The 24,941-nt window shown below is 47.7% G+C and overlaps 1 protein-coding gene across 1 annotated transcript in view; it reads left to right on the top strand.

The window, feature by feature from the left end:
• The first annotated feature begins 17,219 nt into the window (after positions 1 to 17,219).
• The window catches only part of LOC119466177 (uncharacterized), a 41,010-nt gene continuing 33,288 nt past the window's right edge, over positions 17,220 to 24,941 (top strand). The window contains exon 1 of the mRNA XM_049658087.1: positions 17,220 to 17,271. Coding sequence (XP_049514044.1) covers positions 17,220 to 17,271 — 52 coding nt within the window. The remainder of the gene's footprint in view (positions 17,272 to 24,941) is intronic.

The following is a 24,941-nucleotide window of genomic DNA, read 5'->3' as shown; positions in this document are numbered from 1 at the left end:
ATGTGCATGTTAAAGCAGCTACTAATTAAGAAAGACAAAAACAAAACCACTTACTACGTCAGATACCTTTTCACACCACGAGCGATCACTGAGCTCAATGCGAAGCTAAGTCATTTAATAATCTTGGTTTGCTGTCAAATAAAATACAGGTACTGGCCAACTGTTTGTTATGGTATGCATTTTTTTTCATTTTCCTAAAATCTGGCTGTGCATCAGCTAGCTAGGTTGTTGCTACATAAATACATAGACAACGCGTAGCCCATGCCCAACTCACTAAAATAACCTGAGTAGAGCTTACAATAGTTCACTTATCATGTGCATCCTGTGTGAACTTATTTTTCATATATAGAGTGATCGAAATAGAACATGCATGTATGATGCTGACAGTATCAAACAGCCTCAAGTCGATTATCTTTGTCTGCTGCCATGGCTGAGAGAGGGAGCATGCCTATCATGGTACTGCTTAATTTTTGTGCACTTTGGTAATGTGTTTTACACTGTGTAAATGCTGAATTAGTGTAAGTGCAGTATAATAGGTAATGAAAAGGCGGATGAGTTAGCCCGCAAAGAACATGATCACATAAAATTTATAAAAGTGTTTTTCACTAAAAGTGAGGCTTCAGCTTTGGCGAGCCGATATGTACTTAATGAACGGCATAGAAGATGGTCTTCAACTTCAGGTAATTGCAAGTTTTTGTTCTACATCAACACAGAACTCCAATCAAGGCTACCACAATGTCTACCACGGCATCTGGAGACCTTGTTTCACCGGCTTCAACTGAATGTAGCATACATGAACAATCTTTTTAGGGGCGAAGCTCCTTATAGCGGCACCCGTTCCGTCCCCGTCGTCGTAGTAGTAGTGTGTAACCAGTCTGAGAAAAATGAGAAAAAAAATTCCGAAGTTGTGTCCGTAGCGCGGAATCGAACCAGGGACCCCTCGCTTCCGAGCGCGCGGCGTTAGCCCACTACGCCACGAAGCGGACATGGACACACGCACCACGATGGCAATAAATACCCAACATTAACGAAAGGCCGCGTTTCTAGCGCGTTTCTAACGCGTTTGTGCTAGCGCGTTACGGCCCGTGTAAGAAACTGGTGTAAGACGCTGTGGCCTCTCCGCCTTACCTTCAACGCGTTTCGAACGCGCTGCCCAAAGCGGTGGCAAGTCAAGTTCAAGTCGAGGAGCGTTTATGAATACGGGGGGTATACTCTCTCAGCAGTCATGTGATGGCGTTGGCAAACGCGGTGCACGTTCCGGCATGTGTAAATGGCTGCGTAAGATGCTGTGGCCGCTCCCCCTTACTAGAGAGTACTGCACGTTTCTAACGCGTTTGTGCTAGCGTCCCCTTATGCGGGAGATCCGATGATTCCCTCCGGAGCTTCGCCCACTCATCATCATTCACCCCGTGGATATGCTGTGATTTTTTTTTTTTGCAATGGCCAGTCCACAAACCCATGTTGTGACAACTACATGTGGCACCGTGCAATCCCTAGAGCACATCTTGCTGGAGTGCCCAGCTTAAAGAGGCGAGCGACATCGATATAAAATGAACATGGAAAAGATCGACCAAGGCCCATTGACATGGGTGTTGAGTTCCTGGTTTTCCCCATCAAAACAGCACTAAGCCCTGGACTTATTGCTTTAATATATTGAGGTTTGCTGTCTATACTAAGACTCATGCGCATCGTCTCATCAGGAGTGTGATCTTATTTTCTTTTGCATTGGCCGTCTACCTTCATCACCTCGAACACTTACTCTACTGCTAACATGACACGAGCTGCATGTTTTTTGTTTTTTTTGTTTTTCTTCTGCTTACCCTTTTCTAGGGCCTTACTTCTTCGTCCCATTCGCTGCAGAGTAGCATGTAGGCAAAAATATGCTTGATGAACACTCTGAATTTTCAATAAAGAGCTTTCTCTCTCTCTCTAAGTAGTAAAGGGGCAACAGATTGGCCACCCAGGCTGACAAGAAAGAATGTAATTATGTGATTTCACTCGAAATAAGTTGTCTTATCAGCAATATAAATTATTATTAGCTTTAAAATAAATATTCTGCTTGAAAACATCTCATGAGTATGTGTCTGCATAAGGTGACCACTATACGTACAGTCTGTTTCACACTTAAGGGAAAACTTAGAGCGCCCGTTTTCCCCCTAAGTGTGAAACAGACTACATATTGCTTTTATGCCTGTCGTAATGAATTGTACACTTGCTGCTTAACCTTCAATTCCTTGCTGCGTCAAGTTAAGCACTTATGCACAACCTTTTTACACACTGTGAGAACTTCATCCATGACTAAGCCCATCTAAGGTTTTATTTTGTTTGGAAAGCTTACAAGCAGCAAGTATTCAATTTCTGAGAGGCACGTTTTATGCCGCGCTTCGTCTTCGGTGGTTTTATATATGCAAAAAAAAAAAGAAAGGAAGAAAAAGGCATTTCATGCATCCAAGGGCTTTTTAAGCACTCTTAAAATTGGCAGAGTGAAAAAAAAGCATGAAAAAGCAAATGCAAGCATTTGCTTGCACAGTCGTAAAACTGTATGACGAAACTGATTCTTTATTGGGCGAACCTGTGCCCACAAACGCAAGTATTTACACTCGAAGCACAACGAGTGGTTCGAAGCATAGCGGCGAACACACTCTGCGATCGTCGAAAATCTGATCAGCGGCGAAACGCGTCGGCTTTTACGCATGAGTCATCGAAGGTTCCACATTATTCCCTGGTGCCCGCTTGTCTTCCAGGAAGTTCTAGACAATTCGCGTCTGTCATGCAATCACATTACGTAAGCGTCGGTGACAACAGACAACGGATAGAAGCATCGATAACGTTCAAGAAACTTCGGAAACATGCAGGCGCGTCCTGCGCTTAGCTATAACGTTTAACATTTGGTAGTCGGTGAAAAGCGGTCACCGGTGAAAGATAAACACGTACACGTGTCAATATCAGCAAGGTGTACTCGGAGCCTCAGACGCGTGCTGAATAGTAAAGAGGGGTGTCGTGTCGACTACGCAGCTGTATTCCGCGACAGTTGTGCGTGTGTTCTGTTTTCTTGCAAACTGTCACTAGCACTACAGAAACAGCGCCATCGCACCGAACACGGGGATTTTGGTCGAATCGCTCGGCGATACTAGCGCTTTCGCGTAACGTAGAACGCGTCACGTTGGATGATTCTAGAGGTTTTGCTCAACTAGCCAAGGCAGCGTGCACTGAAAGTGATAGTGCGAGAATACGTCCCATGTTGCGACACGATGCGATTGCAAATACATATTTAAAAGGTGGCGCAGATAGGATGATTGTGTGGTGTTTCGAACAACGATGACAGCGCCAATGCAACACATGCGGATGCAGAACAGAATGTACAGCCTAAAGTCGCGTTTTCACTGTGACGCGGAAAGTTGAAGTCGCATCTGCAAAAATATGCCAGTGTCGTCTGCTATCAAAGGTAGTTGCCAACCTTGAACACTTTGCTCCGCCGAATGGTTGCCAGCTGTCAACAGACCGCGTCGTCCAATCGAAGTGCGCGTGCAATCCGCTCGTGCGGATGCAGCGAACGACGACTTTTTCGACACGATCCGCCTTTTGGCCTTCCGCCCTGGTCCGCAAGAGGGCGGAGGCATGCGGATTGAGCGCGTATGGGCCCTAAGTACGAAGCGGCCAGGCGAGTCGATTCAGATGAGGATAGCACCCGAAACGTGTTCAATTCACTGGACGACAACCCCTTATCGACCATCGGGCCATCTTTGTGGAAATTGAGAAATAACAAGATGAAGACTTTCAAATTTCAAAATAAATGCGTTACACTACAAAAATGTCTAGTCTTTATTGTAACCATAACTTAACTAGAGGTAACAACCAAACCTAAACACTTAGACGTACTAAACTAAACGATAAAGATGCAAGAGTAGAGAGAACCAAGCTAAACAATAAGATTAACCGCAACTCTCGCTACACACACCCAGGCATAACTGAGTTAAGCCACGGCTAATTTTTTCAGTTAATTTTTCTTGTGCGCACGGGCATGTGCTCCAAGTGAACAGGGTGACTTTCATTTGTCTTGTTTTCTTTGACACGTTTCAGTGTTCTTTCAAATAATCGGGGTTCTGTACCTATAACAATCACTTCAAAGTAAACAACAGCATTTGCAAATTGGCTCTCATCCTCTAGTTGTCTTGTTACTGTGTCTCCATTATATGTCCCCGGTTTATAAACGAAATGACTTCAGATCAAGTCAATTTACGCAAGGCTTTCGTAATGGGAGATCACTGCGAGCTGCAGGATAAAGGCAGCTATATGTATGTGACTGTGGTGTAGAAAAGATGTTAACGGGGTGATAAATATTTGTTCAAGGAGCAAAGCCTATATTGTCGCTGCATGGGCTTTCGTTTGTGGAATGATGAACGCTTCTATGTACTTACGGCAAAGCCGTAGTCGACCAACAAGTTGGCCACATAGTGCGTGAACCGGAACAGGCGCTCGTCGTCCCGAAACACCTTGGTAAAGTTGGCGCCGTCCTCAGGTTCTCCCCCCAGAGTCAGGTAGACGGGGATACCGTGTCTGCGGTGCTTGATTAGGGGCTGCGCACCCGCTGGCTGCGCCAGAAAATATGCCACGAATGCCTCATCCATCTCGGGGCGCCTCCACTGGACGCGGTCGTAGAGCACGGCCACAGAGGAGTAGATGACGGAGGAGCAGAAGTCGAACGGCATGTGCCCCGGAAAGTAGACGGCCCCCGCCGTACGGTAGTATCTGCGACAGTAGGCCCGTCAGGTCAAACACTAACCAGAACTGCACGCATTCTAAAAGTTAACGTGCATAGTGACATGTGTACCCGTTTATCTTTCTCGGGTGACCACTCGTCACCGGTTAACACATGTGAAACGTTATCGCTCAGCGCACGACGCGCCTGCATGAGCGGAAGTCTCTCGAATGTTATTTATTTATTTAGTACATACAGCAGACCTTTCGGTCCAAGCAAAGGGGAAAACAAAAGAGAACGAATTAGGAACAAGCAAGTACAAATTTATATGATTTTGAGTCACACCGTGTCTGTAAACTGTCGTTCCAGTCTGATATTGTTCGGGAAAAAAGAAAATTTACACGTATCAGTTCGAGCATAATATGGTGTTAGTGAGTCCAGATGATGCTGTCTTGTGTGCCGTGTTATTGCAGGCGTTATGCAAGTCGATGGTTTCATTTAAAGCCTGTTGTTGAAAAGGAGGAAAGGAATACAATCCTTGGCTGCTTTCGGCGTGATTCAAGAGTGGGTATGGAATTTTCTGTCATAATTTTAGAGGGAGAGTCCAGTCTTGCGAATTTATTAAACATAAAACTAACTGCCTTTCTTTGTATTTTTTCAAGACGCACGATATTTGACTTAGTGTAAGAATTTCATGATAGGCATGCATACTCTAACGTTGGTCTAATAAATGAAAAATAACACATTAATGTTACATTTGGAGGGGCATTTTTCAGTTTGTGTCTTAGGAAACAGAGCATGTGGAAAACACAACAAACATCATTAATGTGCATGTGCATTTCATTATGGTGCATCTATAGTTTTCTGTTGTCTCCGGATCTTGTGTAATCTGACTGCATGAGCGACGCGGAATGTGTAGTACTTGCTGGAAGACACGCGGGCACCAGCGATTACGCTGGAATCTTCGACGAGTCATGTATAAAGCCCGACGCGTTTATTGACATCAGATTTGGATAATCGCCGCTATCGTTGTGCTCCGAGTGTAACTTGCTTTTGTGGGCACAGATTCGCCCAATAAGAACATACGTTGTTTCGTGATTCACAGCACTGCAATACTGGTAGATTCCGAAAGGCACGAAGTTCAACTCGTAGAGGCCGTCCGGCTTGATGAAGGTGGTCTTCTCGCGATCCTTCTGATCAACTTCTATTTGTCAGTATAGTCATGCTTGAGATCCATCGACTAGAAATACTTAGAGTTGCAGAGCTTGTCCAAGGCGTCGGCTATGCGTGGGAGCGGGTATACACCCTTCTTCTTTCAACCGACGATGATCCACGGAGAAAAGCAGGGTTCCGTCATTTTACAACGAAGCTGTGTACGACTTGGATCCCGGGATTTTATTGTCTGCATCAGCAGAACAGTCGACAGAAAACCATTCCGCGAATTGAAGCGTTAAGCGCTACCTCCATTGGAATCACGCATTCACGACACACCCCAGTATTCGTTTCAAGGAAGAAAAGCACGGAACAAGTGTGATAACCACATCAGCACATTATTAGTGCGATATCAATATATGGACACTCCAGGCGCATTTCTGTCGTTGCCGTCGTCGTCGCCCTGAGATTCCGCATAAAGTTCACGGGCGATGAAATCGTCGCCGCGCGCCGTACGCTGCATGTGCGAGTGAAAGCATGTGACGGTGAGCCGGCAATCACGGCTCGTGCACGCAAGGGCGGGAGCGTTCTGCGCCGCGAGCGCTGTATCTTGAAAGCCATCTGCGACGGGGGCAGAGTCAGCCCTCCCTGTGTTTTTGCGGCTAAGGTCGCGTTGATGTGAGCGCCGGCACCAAACTCAATTCGCTCGCAGCTGCAGCCGCGCTGACTCACTCCAGCTTTTTGACAGCAAGTTTCCGGGCTCATCGAGGGAGCTGCGCTCATGTTTGCTTGTGCGCGCGTGACACCATGCTTGTTATTTTGCAGTCTTTACCTATACATTAATTTGCTATCGCAATCGATCCTCCGCCTCTCGGGCGAAACTGTGACATTGAACAGCGAAGCTATTTAAGCCAGCCGTAATTTGTGATTTGTAATAAGAAACAAAAGGAAATAAACTTTCTTGCCGAAGCGGGATGCGAGCCAGCGTACTCCCGGTCCCAAGGCGAGCGTCGTAACCACTAGGTTATACAGCCACGCTTGCAGAATAAGCATTTATGCGAACCATATGATTGAGTTCGAGGGTCGTCGTCTTCGTCCACAGCTGGCGCGTTCGCACGCTCGTGCACTGCGAGGTGAAGCGGTTTTTCGCGCTATGAGAGCGAGAGAGAGAGACACATTCACGGCGTGGGTCTGCTGGAATGCGTTGTCGACAGTGCAACGCGCAGTGACGGCCGTAAGTCGGAGACGCGCGACCAAAAATCATCATGAGTAATAAGATGAAAAGTTCCAGAGCACTTCCGGAAAATGCTACGCTAGGTTCGCCCACTTTCGCTGTGTCAAGCGTTGCGCGGCCGAGTGCAAGGCTAAGCGTTTATTATTATTATTATTATTATTATTATTATTATTATTATTATTATTATTATTATTATTATTATTATTATTATTTGGGACTTTACAGTGTTTTCGATGTCTAGTGCTGTTTACTTTTCAATGCAGTTGCCTTCTCTGCTAATGTAGGTCCTAATGTTTTCTCCACAATATTTGTGACTTATCTTGTACGTTACCTATGTTTTTCAATCTTTTATTACTTTCGTGCTTTCTTTTGTCTTTAGCACCATGTATAAGTATAAGTGCCTGCGCGCCTGTGACCCCCGCCTAGAGCACTGCACGTGCTCGGGCTTAAACGAAAGCCCGGCCGGGTCGGGCCGGGTAGGGCAGTTTTTTCACGGGCTTGGGCCGGGCTCGGGCACGGCATGTGCTTTTTGACCCAGGACTGGGCCGGGCTCGGGTATTTTGACGCGGGCCCGGGCCGGGCTCAGACTTTCTGGTGGTGTGCATGTAACGTGCAGCGAGTTATCCTCGCGCGTCTCGACTCTGAAAAACCTGTTGCCCCGGCGCAGCTGGAAGCTAGCAGTGATACTCCTGTGTACTTCCATTTTCTTCTTCCGTCGTATTTTGCACTGTTTGCACAGAATGTCCAGAAAGACCGAAGTCGCCTCAAACCAAAGGGTGCCATTGTATTCCTTACCTAAATCAATGTAATTAATGCTTTCAGTGCGGTGTAAGCGCGTTCGCGACTTGCTGATTCTTCAAAGGCGAATTGGTAAAACGATGACTAGTAAGATAAGATAATTCGTCATGCGGCTGAAATATGGCACTGCGTCCATCCATTATTGCACGCATGTTCACAACCGGCCGCTTAGCAGCAACGCTTTATTTATTTATTATTTATTCAAAATACCTTACAGGCCCATTGAAGGGCATTGAGTAAGGGGGGCAACAGTAATTACATGTTAAAAAAAAGATACAAAAAATAAATAAAAACAACGATACAGACGAAAAAAAAGGCAACAATACAAATATTACAAAAAGCAATGAACAACATCTTTATACAATATTAATACGCCACGAATTCAAGTTATCACGGAATGTTTCACGATTAGAGATGGATGCAATGTGATCCGGAAGACTATTCCAATGTGCAATAGCTCGAGGTAATGGTGATGAGTTAAATGTCTTCGTTATACCATGAATGCGTGCAAAACTAAGTGCATTGTGAATGCGTCGAGATGTGCGCATACGTGCATGAAGCGGCAAACAGCGAAATGTATTACTATAGATGTACCTGTGAAAAAGACATAAAAGAGCGATGACACGGCGCTCTTCCAATGACTGAAATGTAAGGTCTTGCTTTATTCGTGTAACACTTGAATGATAGTCGTAGTTGCCAGATATGAATCTGGCTGCCCTATTTTGAACACCTTCCAACATACGGATACCATGGAGGAACGAGAAGCTGCACCATGGAGGAACGAGAAACTTTCTGTCTCCATTTACTCCATCCATGCGCTGCGCTCACGACCGGTCGTGGCTGCGCTTCGGCTAGAGTGTACTAGAATACGGTTGAGTGGGACGAGCGGCTGGGGCGGCCCACGCTTTGCAGTGAGGTGACCGACGTGCAAAAACACTGTGGCGGCGCTGCGATTGAAGTGGACTAGGCCACATCAAGGTCGCGCCGTTGGAAACTGCTGGCGATATTGCTCGGCAGGGTCATTCTTACTACTTATCGCGCTGGTATTTGCGTTCAGATCGCTCAAATGGTGCTCATAATTGCCTATGACATGTATTTATGCCTTAAGAATAAATTCCTATCATTCTCTTCTTTATTTTATTTTTTAATGCCGCTCGGTGGTGTTTTTCGGTCTCGGGCCGGGTTCGGGCCGATTTCGAGCCGGGCTCGGGCCTAAGTAAAGGGGTGGCGGGCTGGGCTGGGCGGGTAACATGGATTATTTCCGGGCCCGGGTCTCACCATAAAAGTTTTGGTCGGGCTCGGGAGGGCAGCCCAACGTAAAGACGAGCCCGGGCCGGCCCCGGGCTGAAAAAATCGGCCCATGCAGTGCTCTACCCCCTCAATGTAATACCCTCGTAATGAGGGCTTTTGGGGGTATCTTGAATAACAATAATAAGAATAAGAGGCGCCTTCGAACAATCGATAAGGCGCCTTCGAACAATGCCAAGAAAGTAGCGTTCGCCGCACGCGTTTCCGAGGAAAGATTACGGTTGCATTAGTTGTAGTTGCCGGGAAGCGGTAACTGTAGCATACGAAGCAGCAAGTGACACACTACACTTTTATATGTAAAATAAGAACCAGCCTAGCAAGTGATTTCAATTGCGTTGTGATAGCGCGCTATGGGAAGGACACGCATAGTTAGGACTGCCGCAGAGCAGCGTGAACACGATGAGCGGCGACGGGAACAACAACGTCCCGATATCGGGACTCGCAGGCCCGATATCATGTCAAATAGCTGTCAGTTGGACGTGTTGGTAAATGCTCGTGATGGGAAAAGCGGAGCAAGAACACAGGACAAACCGCTTCTGTGTTCTTGATAAGTCTCTAAGTGCTTTCTCGTCTGTTCTTCATAAGTCTTCGTTTTAGTAGCGCTTTTCCCCCATGAACTATATCGTCTATAGAGTAACTTTAGCTACAAATCTCTCTAAAGTAGCAACGGAAAACCTCAATGTATACCACAGCGCTCACAAAGCAGTTATCAGTATCATTTCAGAGAAATAATATTTTCTTACAGAGCATTTATTTGCCGTGCTGTCAATCATTTCATGTAGTGCACTGCTCAATCGTTCAAGGCTACGTCACATTAATCTATCGGATCAGGTGAAGCTTCGCTGGCCAACCACGTGGATTGGAACCCAATTTTTCGTTCACCAAGACTACAGGAGACTACTACGGGTTCTTTGAAGGCTGGATCATTTCGCGTGCAGCTTTTCATCGGCTTGTTGCTTTATGGCTTCTCGCTCTCGTGTCGAAACTCGATACGGGCTCTGACGGAGTAACCTAGCGCATTCTTCGGTTATTACGCGATGCTTAGGAACTGTTGTTTGCCGAATGCTCTATAACATCGAAAAGAAAACTTTGTATTGTCGGAGAAGACTTTTGAGCTGTTACTGCTTACTCATGGGGAGACTCAGACTGATGTTGAAGACTGGTATTGAAACTATGGCCGTCGGGCTAAATGCAGCAAAGTCCTAGAGGACAAATGCATTGCTGGTTTCCATAATTTACTAGATATATATGCGATCGTCGTGCCCTTGATGAGGTGTGTGTACTCCTGGCTGAAGATTGCGAAGATTACTTTAGTTTTTCCTCCATGCAGTCGAGCCATTTTTCCTGCAACGCAAATTTCGCGGTTGCGCAAATTTCGGATGTTGCTCGCTCTCGACGACGCGACGCCTTCTACGTCTTCCGGTGTTTTGGTGCCGACGGAAATGATGATATACAGGAGCCCTCCACTACGGCGTGCCTCATAATCAGAACTGGTTTTGGCACGTAAAACCCCAGAAAGAAGAAGAAGAAGAAAAGATATACAGGAGCAAGGCGGGATTCTGACTTGATCTTAAAGCACACTCAATGTATTGTGACTGAGAGAGCTCTCCGGCGACATCACATGGTCTTTGGATAGCGTAATCAACTTGGACTTGAGGTCGATCATTATTTGAAGCATCGGGACGATGCTTCTTAAGAGGGGGGTGGGGGCATTGGCACTTGCACTTGTTTATCATTCTTGGATGACCACTCTTCACGGGTTAACAAAAGTTAAACGTTATCGCTCAGCGCCGGACACACCTGAACGTAGCGGAAGTTTCTCGAATGATATCTATAGTTCTATCCGTTTTCTGTTGTCACCGGGCCTTGTGTAATCTCACTGCATGCGCAAGGTGAATTGTGTAGAACTTGGTGGAATACACGCGGGCACCAGCGGTTATGCCGTTTACTAGTCCTGTATAAAAACCGGCGCACTTGGCCCGCTGAACAGATTTCGACGATCGCCGACTGTGCTCGCCGCTATCACTGTGCTTCGCGTGTCACCTGCTTTTGTGAGGACAGGTTCGCCCAATAAAAGTTAGTCCGCCCGCCATTCGCGTTTGCGTTCCACTAAAAACACAAACATATGAAACCAATAATTGAGAAACGCTTCAATACAGCGTCGGGATTAACCCACTGCTAAACAACGGGGCCGCACGTTTCAGCTTCGCTGTTTAACGATCTGTACGAAGTGCCTGGGCGGTGTTTTTGTTTCTCTAAGTTTTGTTATGATGCGGAAATACATACGAAAGAGATTATAAGATTGTTTCTCCGAGAACTCATCGAATACTGTAGGCCATACTGGTGCCGTGTTTTATGCCGTGTTGGTCGTGTTACTTGGGCCAGTGTAAAAAACAAGAAAAGAAAAACTAGCGCCTGCTTCTGAACCAGCAGCGAAGAAGAAAAGAGTTAGGTTACAATAAAGAACCCCAGGTGGTCCACATTTCCGGAGTCCCCCACTACGGCGTGCCTCATAATCAGATCGTGGTTTTGGCACGTAAAATCCCATAATTGAATTTTTAGCGAAGAAGAAAGAAGCAAATGTCGTGGTTGCGGAAAGACTACATCCGAGGACGAAGAACAGGAACACCAGTGCACCCTCAAGTGCTGGGCGTGCAGCGGGCCCTACGTCACCGGGAATCGAACGGGCAAGCAACGCTACCAGATCCCATACATCATACGACGTCGACGACGAAGGCGCCGGCAAAGGGCGACGAAAGCACAGATGGACGGAGAATCCGACACCACCTTACACAAGCGACAGCTCGGCGGCCGCGCCAGCTGCGCGAAGCGGCTCCATTCTTCTCATTACCCGCCCTCAATCCAGAGGGCATTCATTCTCTTTCAAGGAGAAGTTCCAAGCCGAGACAAGCAGAGAGCTCCGACGATTCCAGATCGAGGTCCCGGTCCTGCTCCCAGCCCGCCAAGCGGACCATGTGGGCCGACAAGGTCATGGACGTGACGCAGCCTTCTCAAAAAGGAAAGAAGAACACAAAGGAATGAAAGGTGAGGCGCAGCCAGACATAGGGTCGATACCCGTATCCATTCGCTCGAGACAGAAAACAGGCAGCTTAGACGCAAGCTCGAAGAAGTTGAAAAGCTTTAAAGAGCATTAGAGAACAAATCACAAACCGCGACGAGGCTAGCACCAACAACCCTGGACCATTAGCCGGGCAGCTGTAATGTAAGGCACCCAAACCAGATCTAGACGAGGAGGACGAGATGACGGAGGCTTGTGAAACCCTACCTCCGCCTTCCCCGCCAAAAATGAGAGTAAATGGGAAAACACCTTGAGTAGGATGATGGAAATGCTTTCCGCCATAGAGTCGAGGGTAACGTTGCTAGAAAGACTTAGGGCTCAGTCTAATAATAGACAAACAGAACCGTCTTTAGCTACCCCAAACGCCGACGGAGGCTCTAAAGGATTCTGAAAGATCTACAGTGAGCAAGATGGCGAATACTATTAGCAGCACCGTCAAAATTTGGCAGTGGCACGGCGCCAGTTTACATAGGCGCAAGGCTCCATTAGGTGAACTCGTCGGATCGGTGGCGGATAAGCCATAAGTCATTTTATTACAAGAAACACTGGGGAAGAAAGACATCTCTATGTCGGGATACCGCACTATCGCATACAGAGGCGAAAAGGGAAGAAGCATAGCCACCCTAGTTTAGATGAGCGTCTCCTTCGCGGAGTACGGCGTACCGAAATAAAAGGTCGAGCTCGAAGCCCAGCTCATCGAGCCCAGTAGAACTAGCAACGCAAATGCCTTCATTTTAACGTATGCAGTTATCCTGCGGACAGGAAAAGAGATTTTAATACCTTATTGAGTGCCGCAATCAGGATAGCCAGAAACGCACCCCTTCTGACTGCGGGTAACTCCAAACACGGAATGGGGCTTTAACAGCAAGAAAGGCACTGACTTAGCCAGTTGTGCAACCGATTCTAGCCTCACACTCATCACGGATCCTAGGTTTCCCACCAGAAGGGGTAACTCGGTCAGTCGCGACACCACACCAGACCTCGCGTTCTTCCGCGGTATCGAGGGCACGTGGGATAATCTCCAGGAGGACTTGGGTAGCGACAAATACCTTCTCGAAATCGTGGTGCAGGTCAAACCTCCAGTCAGATACGAATACGCTGACTGGATTATTTCAGAAATATTTGAGATTAAACAGCCCCTTCAAGTGAATTTTTCAAAGACCTAATCGCAAACCTTAAACATGCTGTCAAGAGCGCATCTAAGGAAATCACAACACAACTCGAAAGCCCCAAAATGGACTCGCGGTTAGCGCACCTCCTGGAGGCTAAACACGCCTTCGCGGAGAGGTGGAGAACGCAGAAGCTAAATCGCCGCCTTCGAGTTAAGCTAACGTCATTCAACACAGAAATAGAGTAGTACTCCATGCAGCTGGCCCTACAGCAGTGGGACGAGACCTGCAACGAAATGGACGGTCGCATGAGAAGAGGCAGTAAGTGGAACTTGCTTAAAAGCCTCCTCAACGACAAACAGTCCAAGAGCACTCTCAATCTTGCTGTCGATAGGCTGATTCCTTAACCAAAAATTAAACAGGGCTCAGTCTTTCAGATTTAGGCTTGTACAGACTAGATCGTACCTCACCCTGAGATCGCTCAATTGGTTAGATTCCAACTTCCCGCAATCGTGCTCCAAATATGGGCATGAGTACTTCTTTTTCGATCACATGCTCTGGCTGTGCCCATTCAATGCAGGCTATGATCTTCATGACAAATCCAAGTAGGACGCATTTCTGCAAAGCACGGACTTTGCGCATCAACGACAGGCCGTCCAGAGGGCCGGTGACGTTGCCGAGAGCCACCTCCTCCCGGTTCCGTCATGGGTGCAGCCAGCAACTTGATTGGGGAGCAATCTTCTTCCTCAGGACCTTTGAATAAAGTTCTTGTCAACTGTCAACTGCTTCTGCCTCGTAACAATATTGTTGGTCTGCCAATTAAAGCTAAATTTTTGGCCCAGGGCTTGCGTTTTGTACTTGCATTTGAAAGCCAGCACCGCCGCGTTTCTTAGAATTGTGCTACTGATAAAAAGAACAAGAATTCATATTCACTTTTCAATCACAAAATCTCTGCATTTTGAGTATTTCAGTCGAGATTCACCTCCGTAGAAAGCCACAGTGGCCTCTCTATTTATTACTAGCTCGAGGAGAACTGCGGGAATGCTCTCCGGCCGTAACTACGCAAACCTCTGATTAATTTTTGGCCATTGGTATTTAGGGAATGTCGTGTTAGTAGGTTGTTCTGGATTTTTCAAAGTAGTTTTTGTTTTCCCGTCATTGGAGTCTATGCCGTTCTTATAGGCAGTAACGGAGATAAGTGCAAAACAGCAAGTCATAGGTGTCTTGGAATGAGTGAAAGTGCTTAGCCCTCCGGAATGTTCATGATGCGATAGAGTAGATTTCCCAACGAAGTCAGCTCAGAGACGCTATTGCTACCTGCTGACTGCTTTGACGTCTTAGGATCTAAAGTATTATCACTGTAAATAAACACTTAAACGACGCGCTTAGTGGCTTGGGAACAGTGGATGAGCTTCGCTCTCGATATGGTGCCGAACAGAATTTTTTCGGTGGCTTGACAGAGAGAACATCATCGGAGTTACTATACTTAGGCAAAAAGCGAAGTTTTCCATCAAGTATGTTAGCTGCCCACACAATGTTTTGAACGATTGCCAAAAATAAATTTTGATATGTGCGCTCTGTATCCCAATGTAAGTGCGATACTCAACACGTACATTTTGCCTTGAATCTGTTAAGGAAGTGGAAGGTAGCACGTGTGGTGCGAGGACGAAAAGCGTGCCTCAACTGCCAGATAAACAATTTTGTTTAATGTACTAGTGCGCCACCTACAGGATATGTAACTACAAGATATGTAAGCCTACAGGATATGTAACTACAAACACACTTGACAATGGTAACATATGTTCTTCAAATGTAACTCAATGCAAATAAAAATAAGAAATGACATTCATTTTGCTACGTCAAGATACTAACAGGGACAAAAACGAACCCTGGTTGTAAAGAGGAAACGAAGTGACACGGGGGAACTGGTTTATTGTAACATCAAAGCAATTTTTTTTAAAAAAAGAACACAACGACGCATTGCGGCAGCGTGAACTATGGTTATAACAGATCCTCTCAGATCGCGTTTCCACGTTCCTGCTCGCTATTTGTCTATTGGTGTACTCTGCGTGTGCATGCGTCCCCTGCATAAGTAATTTCAGCATTAGTAATCGTGACTGAAGGTGTGCTCTCGGATTTCCCTTGTCATATTTACTTCTTTAGCAGCGAGTGTCGTCTTGTCAAAGTTATAGGTGTGCATCTCCACGTTTTGCAATGTACCAGGGAAATCCGAGACCAGGCAAATCCCGCAAATGACTAGGGATATCCGAGAGGCTTTAGAAGAGAAGAAGAAAAATGCTGGCTTTCCAGTAATCGAGAGTAGATGAATGAAGAAAACTGAAGACGACGAAGAGGTTGAGAACGCGAGAGGCGAAGGCTCGCGCTAGCGCCATCTTGACCAGTTGGTTCTATATACCGCATCCGACGGACGTCTGTCTCTGTCTCCAACATATTTTATGGTGTCGTGAAACCCGGGCTGGCATCCTTAACCGACCATGGACCGACTACGCCGTCAGCGCGACGCCATTCGAAGCGCCGCTACCCGTGTCATCGCTGCCGCAACCAAAGAGCGCAATCATGAAACTGAACCGATGCATACCGACTTGCAAGTGCTACTGAACGAACTTGATGAGAAAGACCATGGCCTCGCTGAAATCAACGCCAGAATCAAAGAGCTAGTGGTCGACGACGGCGAATACGAAGCGGAATTCACCGAGGCCTTCGAATACCATGAGATGATCCGCCATGCCATCAGCCGGGTTCATTTCCGCATGAATTTTCGCGCCGCCATTGGATCACTACCGACTGCCGCCAGCCCTTTGGCATGACAGCAGGCAGCACACCCAGTCTGTACACCCGGTAAGCAGGCGAACGTCAGCGTAAACTCCAGATCACTGACACCGACACTTCGTGTACTGTAAGCTCTAGACCGAGGCCAGCGCAAAGGTCAGACCACCGACATCGCGCCTACAACAACCGAAGCTCCAGACCGACGTGGTGGTACCTCGTCAGCTCTTCCTCAACAACGACAAGGTGATCCCCGATACGGGTCCCCAGATCACGACCACAAGCGAAAACGAAACGCTGCTTGAAAAGCGACCCGAAAACGAAACGCGCAAGCTGTTCAGCCTCGAGCAAGGGGATAAATACAAAACGGCGAAGTGAAACGCCATCGTTCTTGCTCATGGCTCGACCACCACCGCAATGTGGAGACCGACCATCACCGGCAAATCAGATCTCGAAACCGTAGCCCCGAGACCAGCATATGCACAGCGTCAGCGACCCCATCATACGTGAAAGCACCGACGTCTCCCACCAGAGGGCTCACATTCATCGACCGACCGCGCTATTTCCCGTCAACTACACCGCAGAGTCCGCCACTGCCAGATGTGCCTAAAGACTTCAAGCTTGACAACTTCGTCCAAAAACGACAAAAAGTGTGCAACTCCACCGGTACTGACATGACCTACTGTGTACCAGCGGACGCACTCGTGGCACCTACATGAAGAGCAAGACGGACATGGACAACCTGCTGTTCATATGCAGGCCAAGGAGACAATGAAAGGAACTCCTCTGAACTCTCCTTTGGTCACGTGAAGTCTGGCCTTCGCTTTCATCCTGGTGGGACGCCAGCAGCAACCGCAACCGCCGGTGCTGCAGCAAGCTCGTCAGGTTGCTGCAGACTCAAAACGACGATTAGAGAGTATACTTGTTGCGCTGAGTAAAACATGCCCCGACCGCGACGAAAGCGCGCCCTAACGGCTTTTCTCCGTCAAAACTTCAGCAGCCCTCGTCGTAGTCCTCGCCGCGCGAGGTCCGTCCGTCGCTACCCTGGCCGACATGGCCAACTCGTTCAAGCGCTTCCTGACCATATTCGGCTACAAGCTGGACCGTAAGTGAGGCAACCTCAAGGGTCACGTCAAGAAGACCGACAAAGGCAGTGCGCCAGCCTGAAGCAGCGTTCGTTTTCCCATCGACAGACAGCCTGCGTCGCAGAAAAAAAAAAGGCTTCGGCAATTTGGACGACCGCAATGTCGTGCTCCTGGAGTAGCCAGCCTCCGGGGCCTACTGTGACTACTGGCAGGTAGTGGCAGGTCCACAGCCTTCCCTTTCGAAGATTCAAGTCCTTAATCGAAAACCCCGTTGCTGCCTTGTTCCTGGAAAACCTACCTCTCCTTTCATCGTTAAGCTCGAATTCCTTCCAAGAACCGCCCTTCTACCAAAAGACTTTGGACTGCACTCCCGTTATACTGAAGTCCTCCCAAGCCCCTGAATTCAGCCCGTTGTTCGCTAACCATGCTTCAACCTTACGCCCGCATCTGTCGACGTCTTTGTATCTGATTTCGCGCACCACAGTGTCTCTATGCATGACCTTCGACGACGTGTTCGGCATCGGGAACAGCTGCTTCGGAAGATTTGGAAGCAGTGGAAGAAGGAATACCCTCTGTTCCTGCGCACTGCTCACCACAGCAAACCTGTACTGTCATCGAATTTAAACCGTGACGATCTTGTCGTCGTTGAGGACTTTACCGTGCCGCCTCTGACATGGAAGACTGTCACAAAAGAGCGCGTAATCCAAGCGCGCGCCGCGTGTCACGCAAGCCAGCGAAAGAACACGCCGGCCCAGCGGCTACTTCAACAGAGGGGGAGAGCGCATACGCCTCAAACAGCAACGCGAACAACGGCGCCTATAGGCCTTTTCATCGGGCGAGGAGGAAAGGGCGCGCGTCGAGCCTTTCCTCCTCTCTGGCTAGTGCGAGCCGGCGCGGCGCGGCTTGAATGTGTTGCCGGTCGCGCGCTGCGGAACGATTCGGAGGTGGTTTAGCTAGTTCTGAGTGCATTTTACGGGATGTCAGTTCTTACTAGGTCGTCGAACAACCACTGTGTAGCCTTTAGGTGCAGCAGTAGCTACAGTATCTGTAAATTTCTCTTGGATGTGCAAAAATGCGACGCGCATCATCAGCCGCGGTGTGTGTATGTGTTGTGCACTATGTTGGATGCATCGGTTTTCACTCGACGAAGAGTTGTTGTAAAACATTTGCATCAGCCACCGGCATCGTTCTCACGCATTTTAAGTCTAGTAGACTTCAAATCACTATGCATGTCTACGTTAGCCTCCTGCAAGATGCCGAAGGCTTTGCTCAACACAGCGATCACTGCGGTTGGCAAACAAACATGATACAATTGCTTCGTGTTTAGATCGGCATTACATTTTCTGCCCTGTAAGGCACAATATACAAAGGGGGTCGCATAAAGAGAATCCAACAGCTATTTGTAAGGACACAATTTCCGTAACGTGGGTGAATGCGTCGTAAATGGCTGAACTTGAGAGACAGAAAAAAAAAACGTTCATATGTCCTCCTTTTGTGGCAAAATAAAACAGACCACGGGATAACGACGCAATAAGACTCCGCATGGTCGTGCCGCATGCTTGGACCCCTTGGACCATACGCTACATAGAACAAAAAGATCTATAACACAGCATTTAGTACTGCCTCGGGCGCTCGCACGGTCTGCAGCTGGTCGTTCGACCACTCGAAAAGTGTGATTCACACTGTACGGTATGCGGTTATTTTTAACCAAACTATTTTATTTGTAGGCGGAAACCTTGCCCAGCAAACAAGGCAGTCGTCCAATGTATCTACACATAACTTGAACGCTTGTCAATGTAAACAGCACAGCTTATTCTCCAGCAGAACGGTACCCACGGTGTTAGGATCGTCAAATGTTTCGTAGCTACTCGTTGCAGCTAAACCAGAGCTTAGAATTACAGTGCTGAGAATGCTGCAGTAAGGTAACATTCGTGAAACGAATTTCAGAAATACCTAACTGATATCCGAGGCTGAGTGTAAGCTCAAACAAGCGCGCACACCTCGCGCTGGGTGCTCAGTCCGTCCGCCCTAACACCAGCAGTTACTCCAGCCGCTTAATTACTTCAGACTTAAATTCCTTCACTACGCCTCACAGGATCATTACTCACGTAGAAAACGCCATTTCATGCTAAATACACCGCGCGAGTGCGAAAAAAAATCCACCAGAAACTGCCTCCAAGCGTATAGAACAGCATACAACACGGGCGTTCGCCCAAGCCAGCATGCCAACTGCCCATAGATGGCGCCACTGCCTACGCAATGGCGGCGCCCATGAAAAATCGGTCTATAGTCGGGTACAACTTTAGAAGACAGGAGGAGGTACCGCCCAGTTGACTGAAGCGCAGAAGCCCATTCCTCCGCGACTAAAGAAATCATCATCATCATCATCAGCCTATATTTATGTCCACTGCAGGACGAAGGCCTCTCCCTGCGATCTCCAATTACCCCTGTCTTGCGCTAGCATATTCCAACTTGCGCCTGCGAATTTTCTAACCTCATCATCCCACCTGACTTTCTGCCGTCCTCGACTGCGCTTCCCTTCTCTTGGTATCCATTCTGTAACCCTAATGGTCCACCGGTTATCCATCCTACGCATTACATGGCCTGCCCAGCTCCATTTCTTCCGCTTAATGTCAACTAGAATATCGTCTACCCCCGTTTGTTCTCTGATCCACACCGCTCTCTTCCTGTCTCTTAACGTTACTCCTAAGATTTTTCGTTCCATTGCTCTTTGTGCGGTCCTTAACTTGTTCTCGAGCTTCTTTGTTAACCTCCAAGTTTCTGCCCCGTATGTTAGCACCGGTAGAATGCAATGATTGTACACTTTTCTTTTCAACGACAGTGGTAAGCTCCCAGTCAGGATTTGGCAATGCCTGCCGTATGCACTCCAACCTAATTTTATTCTTCTGTAAATTTCTTTCTCATGATCAGGGTCCCCTGTGAGTAATTGACCTAGATAAACATATTCCTTTACAGATTCTAGAGGCTGACTGGCGATCCTGAATTCTTGTTCCCTTGCCAGGCTATTGAACATTATTTTTGTCTTCTGCATATTCATCTTCAACCCAATTCTTGCACTTTCTCGATGAAGGTCCTCAATCAAACTAAAGAAATAGTCCCGCTCAAAAAATGCTTCTAAAACGCGTATTTGTCGGTGTAAATAAGATTTGTGTATCTTGACGAGTGGTTTGGTAAAACTATCATGATGGAAATGCTACCGCACATGCCGGATCGCGAGAGGAAAATAACTCCATGCCTTCTACAACGCTGTGCGTCGTCTGCTACGGAGCAAGATCGACGGCACCGGGCGTAGAAATCGCTGGCTTAATAGCATAAGATTGATATATACTAGTTGTGTATTTGCACAACCTTATTTTTTAATGTGTTGGGCTTATTTTTAATTAATATTTTTCCTTTTTTTTCACGGTTGCGAACCTGCGATCTCCTGAGTTCGCGCACGATCGCGCGCGGCATTCCGTGCCAGTTTTCCGCCATGGAGCCCAGCGAGGTGACATCGGAACGCGATCCTTTGTTGCCGAACGTGCCTTGTGTCGCCTCGATGACCACACCACCAAGGAGCCTCGGCAAGAACAATAGCGGCCACATCCTGAACAGCGATTCACGCAGCATGATCTTCCACTGCTACACGTTTTGGCGTAACAGGCAGCCTGAACGAAGCGTGGAGGACACGAGCAAGTTTGTCGCCGACATGCTCGGTGTCAGCGAAATTACTGTGTTCAGGGTGAGGGAGGAAGTTAAAGCTTCGCATTTTTCGGGTGGCAAACTGACGACGCCCTCGCAAAAGCGCCCACGCAATGTGAAGAAGACGCAGCGCGAAGTTTGACAGCTTCACGTTGTGCGCGCTGAGGTCATGTGTGCACGATTTCTTTCGCCGCAACGAGATACCGACGGTCGAGAAGATAACTACCGAGTTTCCCATCACTAAGGCGGTGTACTGTTCGTCGCCTGTTTGTCGAGATCGGCTTCAAGCACGAAAAAACAAGCCGCAACTCGCTGCTTATCGACCGGGATGACATCACCGATTGGCGGAATCGCTACCTCCGTGACGTGGAGCGCTACCGGGCGGAAGGCCGAAAGATGTTCTACCTGGACGAGACATGGGTAGGGTCACCCACCGTCACCCTAACATGGGTTACGGCGGGACACACTCGGTCGATCATGTGGACAGACACCGTGGTGCAGAAGCGCGGACGCCTGTTCGCTCGAGCAAATGGCCTGACGACGGGTCTAAAACAACCTTCTGGGAAAGGTCAGCGCCTGATCGTGACGCACATCGGCAGCGAGGATGGTTTCGTCGACGGCTGCTTGGATGTATTCCGAGGCCAAAAGACAGGCGACTACCACGAAGAAATGGACGGCAATCGCTTTGAGCCTTGAGGGCTGGTTCAATGACGTTCTGCAGAAGTTGCCAGCTGGTAGCGTCATTGTTTTAGACAATGCACCTTACCATAGCCGACGAGAAGAGAAATTGCCGACGACGGCCTGGAAGAAGGAAAATATACAGGAGTGGCACACAAGCAAGAACATCACCTACGGTGAAAGGATGATAAAGAAGCAGCTGCTTGAGCTGGTGGCATCTGTAAAGTCACGCTTTCTGAGCAACATCGTAGACAACACAGCTGTAAGGGCCGGTTGCATTATACTCAGGCTCCCGCCGTACCATTGCGAATTTAATCCCATTGAGCTTGTGTGGGCCAAGGTCAAAAATGGCATCGCTGCGGACAACAGAGACTTCAAGCTGTCCACGGTTGACGTCATCTTGAGGGAGAAAATCAAGCAGGTAACGGCGGAAGACTGGAGGAAGAGCATTCAGCATGTGATGGACTTGGAGGCAAAGTCCAGACTTGACACGTCTGGGAGTGAGCACATTCAACCCATCATCATCCAGCTGGGTGAAGATGACACTGAAGAAAGCGACTCCGACTGCGAGCTGTCTGGCATTGAGCCACTCGACGAAGCATAAAGGCTTCTTATTAACAAAAGAACAGCCCTTATTAGGGCTACCAAAATTTTGCCGGTGGGTTCGCAACAGCCAACCATCCATTCCGTGACCTCTCAAATAAATAAGCAGTTCCATTTATGGCGTATTCTTTATAATAGAAGCTCAATTCTGTTAAGCAACGTCCTGCACACATTGTGCTCGATTTAAGAAGTGGCATAGAAACACATTTAAATGCTGGCATATCTGAATTGAAACACTATTGTCAACCCTGATTATCGTTGGCGGGCTCAAAATGCTCATTCGGGCAGCCACCGTCGAGTTTGACGCGCCCCATAGTGAAATAGCAGCAGTCAGAGCAGGCTTTATGGTTCTGTTAGCAGTCTACACTGGAAATCGCAGTCATGTCATAGCGAGTGGTGGTGAAATAGCAGTAGACAACACGAAACTGACAGCCACTGTTAGCAGCTTGAATGCCAAAGCACATTCATGTGGTCGCATTGTTTATTTTGTTATCTGGCTCACACAAGTAATGCGAATAAGAGAACAAATATAAAACATCATTAGCTTAGTGAGGCCCAAAATGCTCATTCAGGAAGCCACCGTCGAGTTTGACGCGCCACATAATGAAATAGCAGTATTCGGAGCACGCTTTATGGCTCCGTTAGCAGCCTGCACTGAAAATTGAAGTGTTGTCATAGCCAATTTTCAATTTATTCATCTGACTCGAGCAAGTAATGCGAATGCAAGCACAATCATTAACGTGATTAACTTTGCTAGCATTTTTTGTCATATTTACGTACCGGAAAAATGCTCAGTAAAGTTGAACGTGTTTTAGTGAGTCACTTTGTTCATTACAAGCCGTAGGCAAAGTGACGGACAGATTCAGACAGTGATATTGGGGAAGTAATAAATGGTAAAAGTTGCAAAAGCTCTCACAGCACTGCTTTGCTGGACTCCATTCACTAGAAAACTGCATTTGTAATGATAAAAGCGTCAAGACAGGAAGTGATACCCCACTGCACAATATTATATATGTGTACCACCACATGTGACGGGCAGCAAAACCATCTGTTTATTAAGACTGAATGCAACAACATAGCAAGGTGCTGTTTCAGAATATGGCACCTTTTCATGTGCACTTCTGGCAAGCTACTGTATGCACTGATGCATAAACACATTAACAGGGGTAAGAGACGAAGTAACTGTGCAAGCCACGTGATGCTTTTAACATTTTGTATCTGTCAATGTTTCTGTTGTCACAGCTGATAGAACGTTCTTTCGTGAAAGTTGGTTAATCACGTTGCGGCAACAGCACAATAAGCAAGGTCAGAATAGTAGGAGAAAACAAAGCAAGGTGACAGACTGAGGAGGCAAGGTAGACAATAGAGAATGGCTTTAATGACATCGAAGAGGCCAGCCCTGCTATTCACAGGACTTGGTGCTTTGAATAAGACGAGTTAATGGAATTGTAAAGAAATTCGTAGCTGAAGCATGCTTACAAGAACAAATGCAAAAATAAAAGGGTATAAAAATAGGAATAAATACATAAACGCACGGAAGAACTCACATATTCACCCACATGAACACAAACGCGAGCGCGACAAACTAAGATCTAAAATACAAAAAAGGGCAAAATAACAAATATACACAAACACACAAGAAAATACGCACACACATTTAACGCAGACACGAGTAGAACTATTAGGAGTCAGTTCACAAGCAGCTGTGCCTACTTTGTCGTAGTTTTTTTAATGTACATATTGGCTCTGTTGCCTTCACTGTCATAGGAATTTTTTAGTAGCGACATATCACGAGAAAGCGCAAAGTTGTGTTGTGGGAAAGCAAGTCGAGCGCTGACAGCACAACTTATGCGCGATTGTGTCACAGCAGGCTTTCTACAGCTGGCGCGTGCAGTGAGCGAAGAGTTCTAAGCCACACAGTGACCCGAATTCATGCCAAGCTCCCTTGCAACGGCACCACTGTATCAGTCATAATTTTATATTAGCATTCAGGCTGACATCAAGGAAACAAACACTGCTTCCAAACGCCTGACCGTTAACAATCCAAAGACATTCGCCCAAGCAGCGCGTGTTAGTCACTGATTGTTAAGGCCCAACCACAGGCACGCTTCACCACGCGCCGGCACGCGAAAATGCGTCAAATGCGTCAAAAGCGTCAGTCGCGAACGGGGTGGCGCGTGCCGGCGCGCGGAGATTTTGCCAGCTGCCGATGCTAGAAAACCAGCGGCGCGAGCCGACGCGACGCCGGCGTCCACCAATCAGAGCCTGCAAACCGTCGCCGGCGTCTACCAATCAGAGTCCGCGAAGCCTCTGGCTGCTACGCCTGATGATAGCCGCCGATGCGAAGGCGCCGATAGGGTGGCGATAGGGTCGGCGCTAGGGTGGCTTCTAGCCACCCTAGCGCCGACGCCAACGATCGTCCGAGTGCTTCGGACGCACGACGCGCGCGACAGTGTTTCTGAAAGACAGTGTTGTGATAGTAGGCCGACACGACCCACGACCATGGGTGGTGGAAGTGCGACGAGAATTCGTGCCGCGTTCGAACGACGCCGCCGAACCCAACCTGCCGGCCCGCTGGATTCCGCCGATCTCAGTGCGATCGTCTGCTAAAACATCCAACCTAATCACGATTGCAGACGATTGCGGCAACGCCTGTGCTTGTTGTATGTATATTTTCTTGTGCTCGAAACGAATGGAAACTTGCTTT

The sequence above is a fragment of the Dermacentor silvarum genome, chromosome 10 (genome assembly GCF_013339745.2).
Source record: "Dermacentor silvarum isolate Dsil-2018 chromosome 10, BIME_Dsil_1.4, whole genome shotgun sequence".
Lineage (NCBI taxonomy): Eukaryota > Metazoa > Arthropoda > Arachnida > Ixodida > Ixodidae > Dermacentor > Dermacentor silvarum.
Note: the sequence above shows the minus strand (reverse complement) of the source record. Positions and strands in the feature narration are given on the sequence as shown.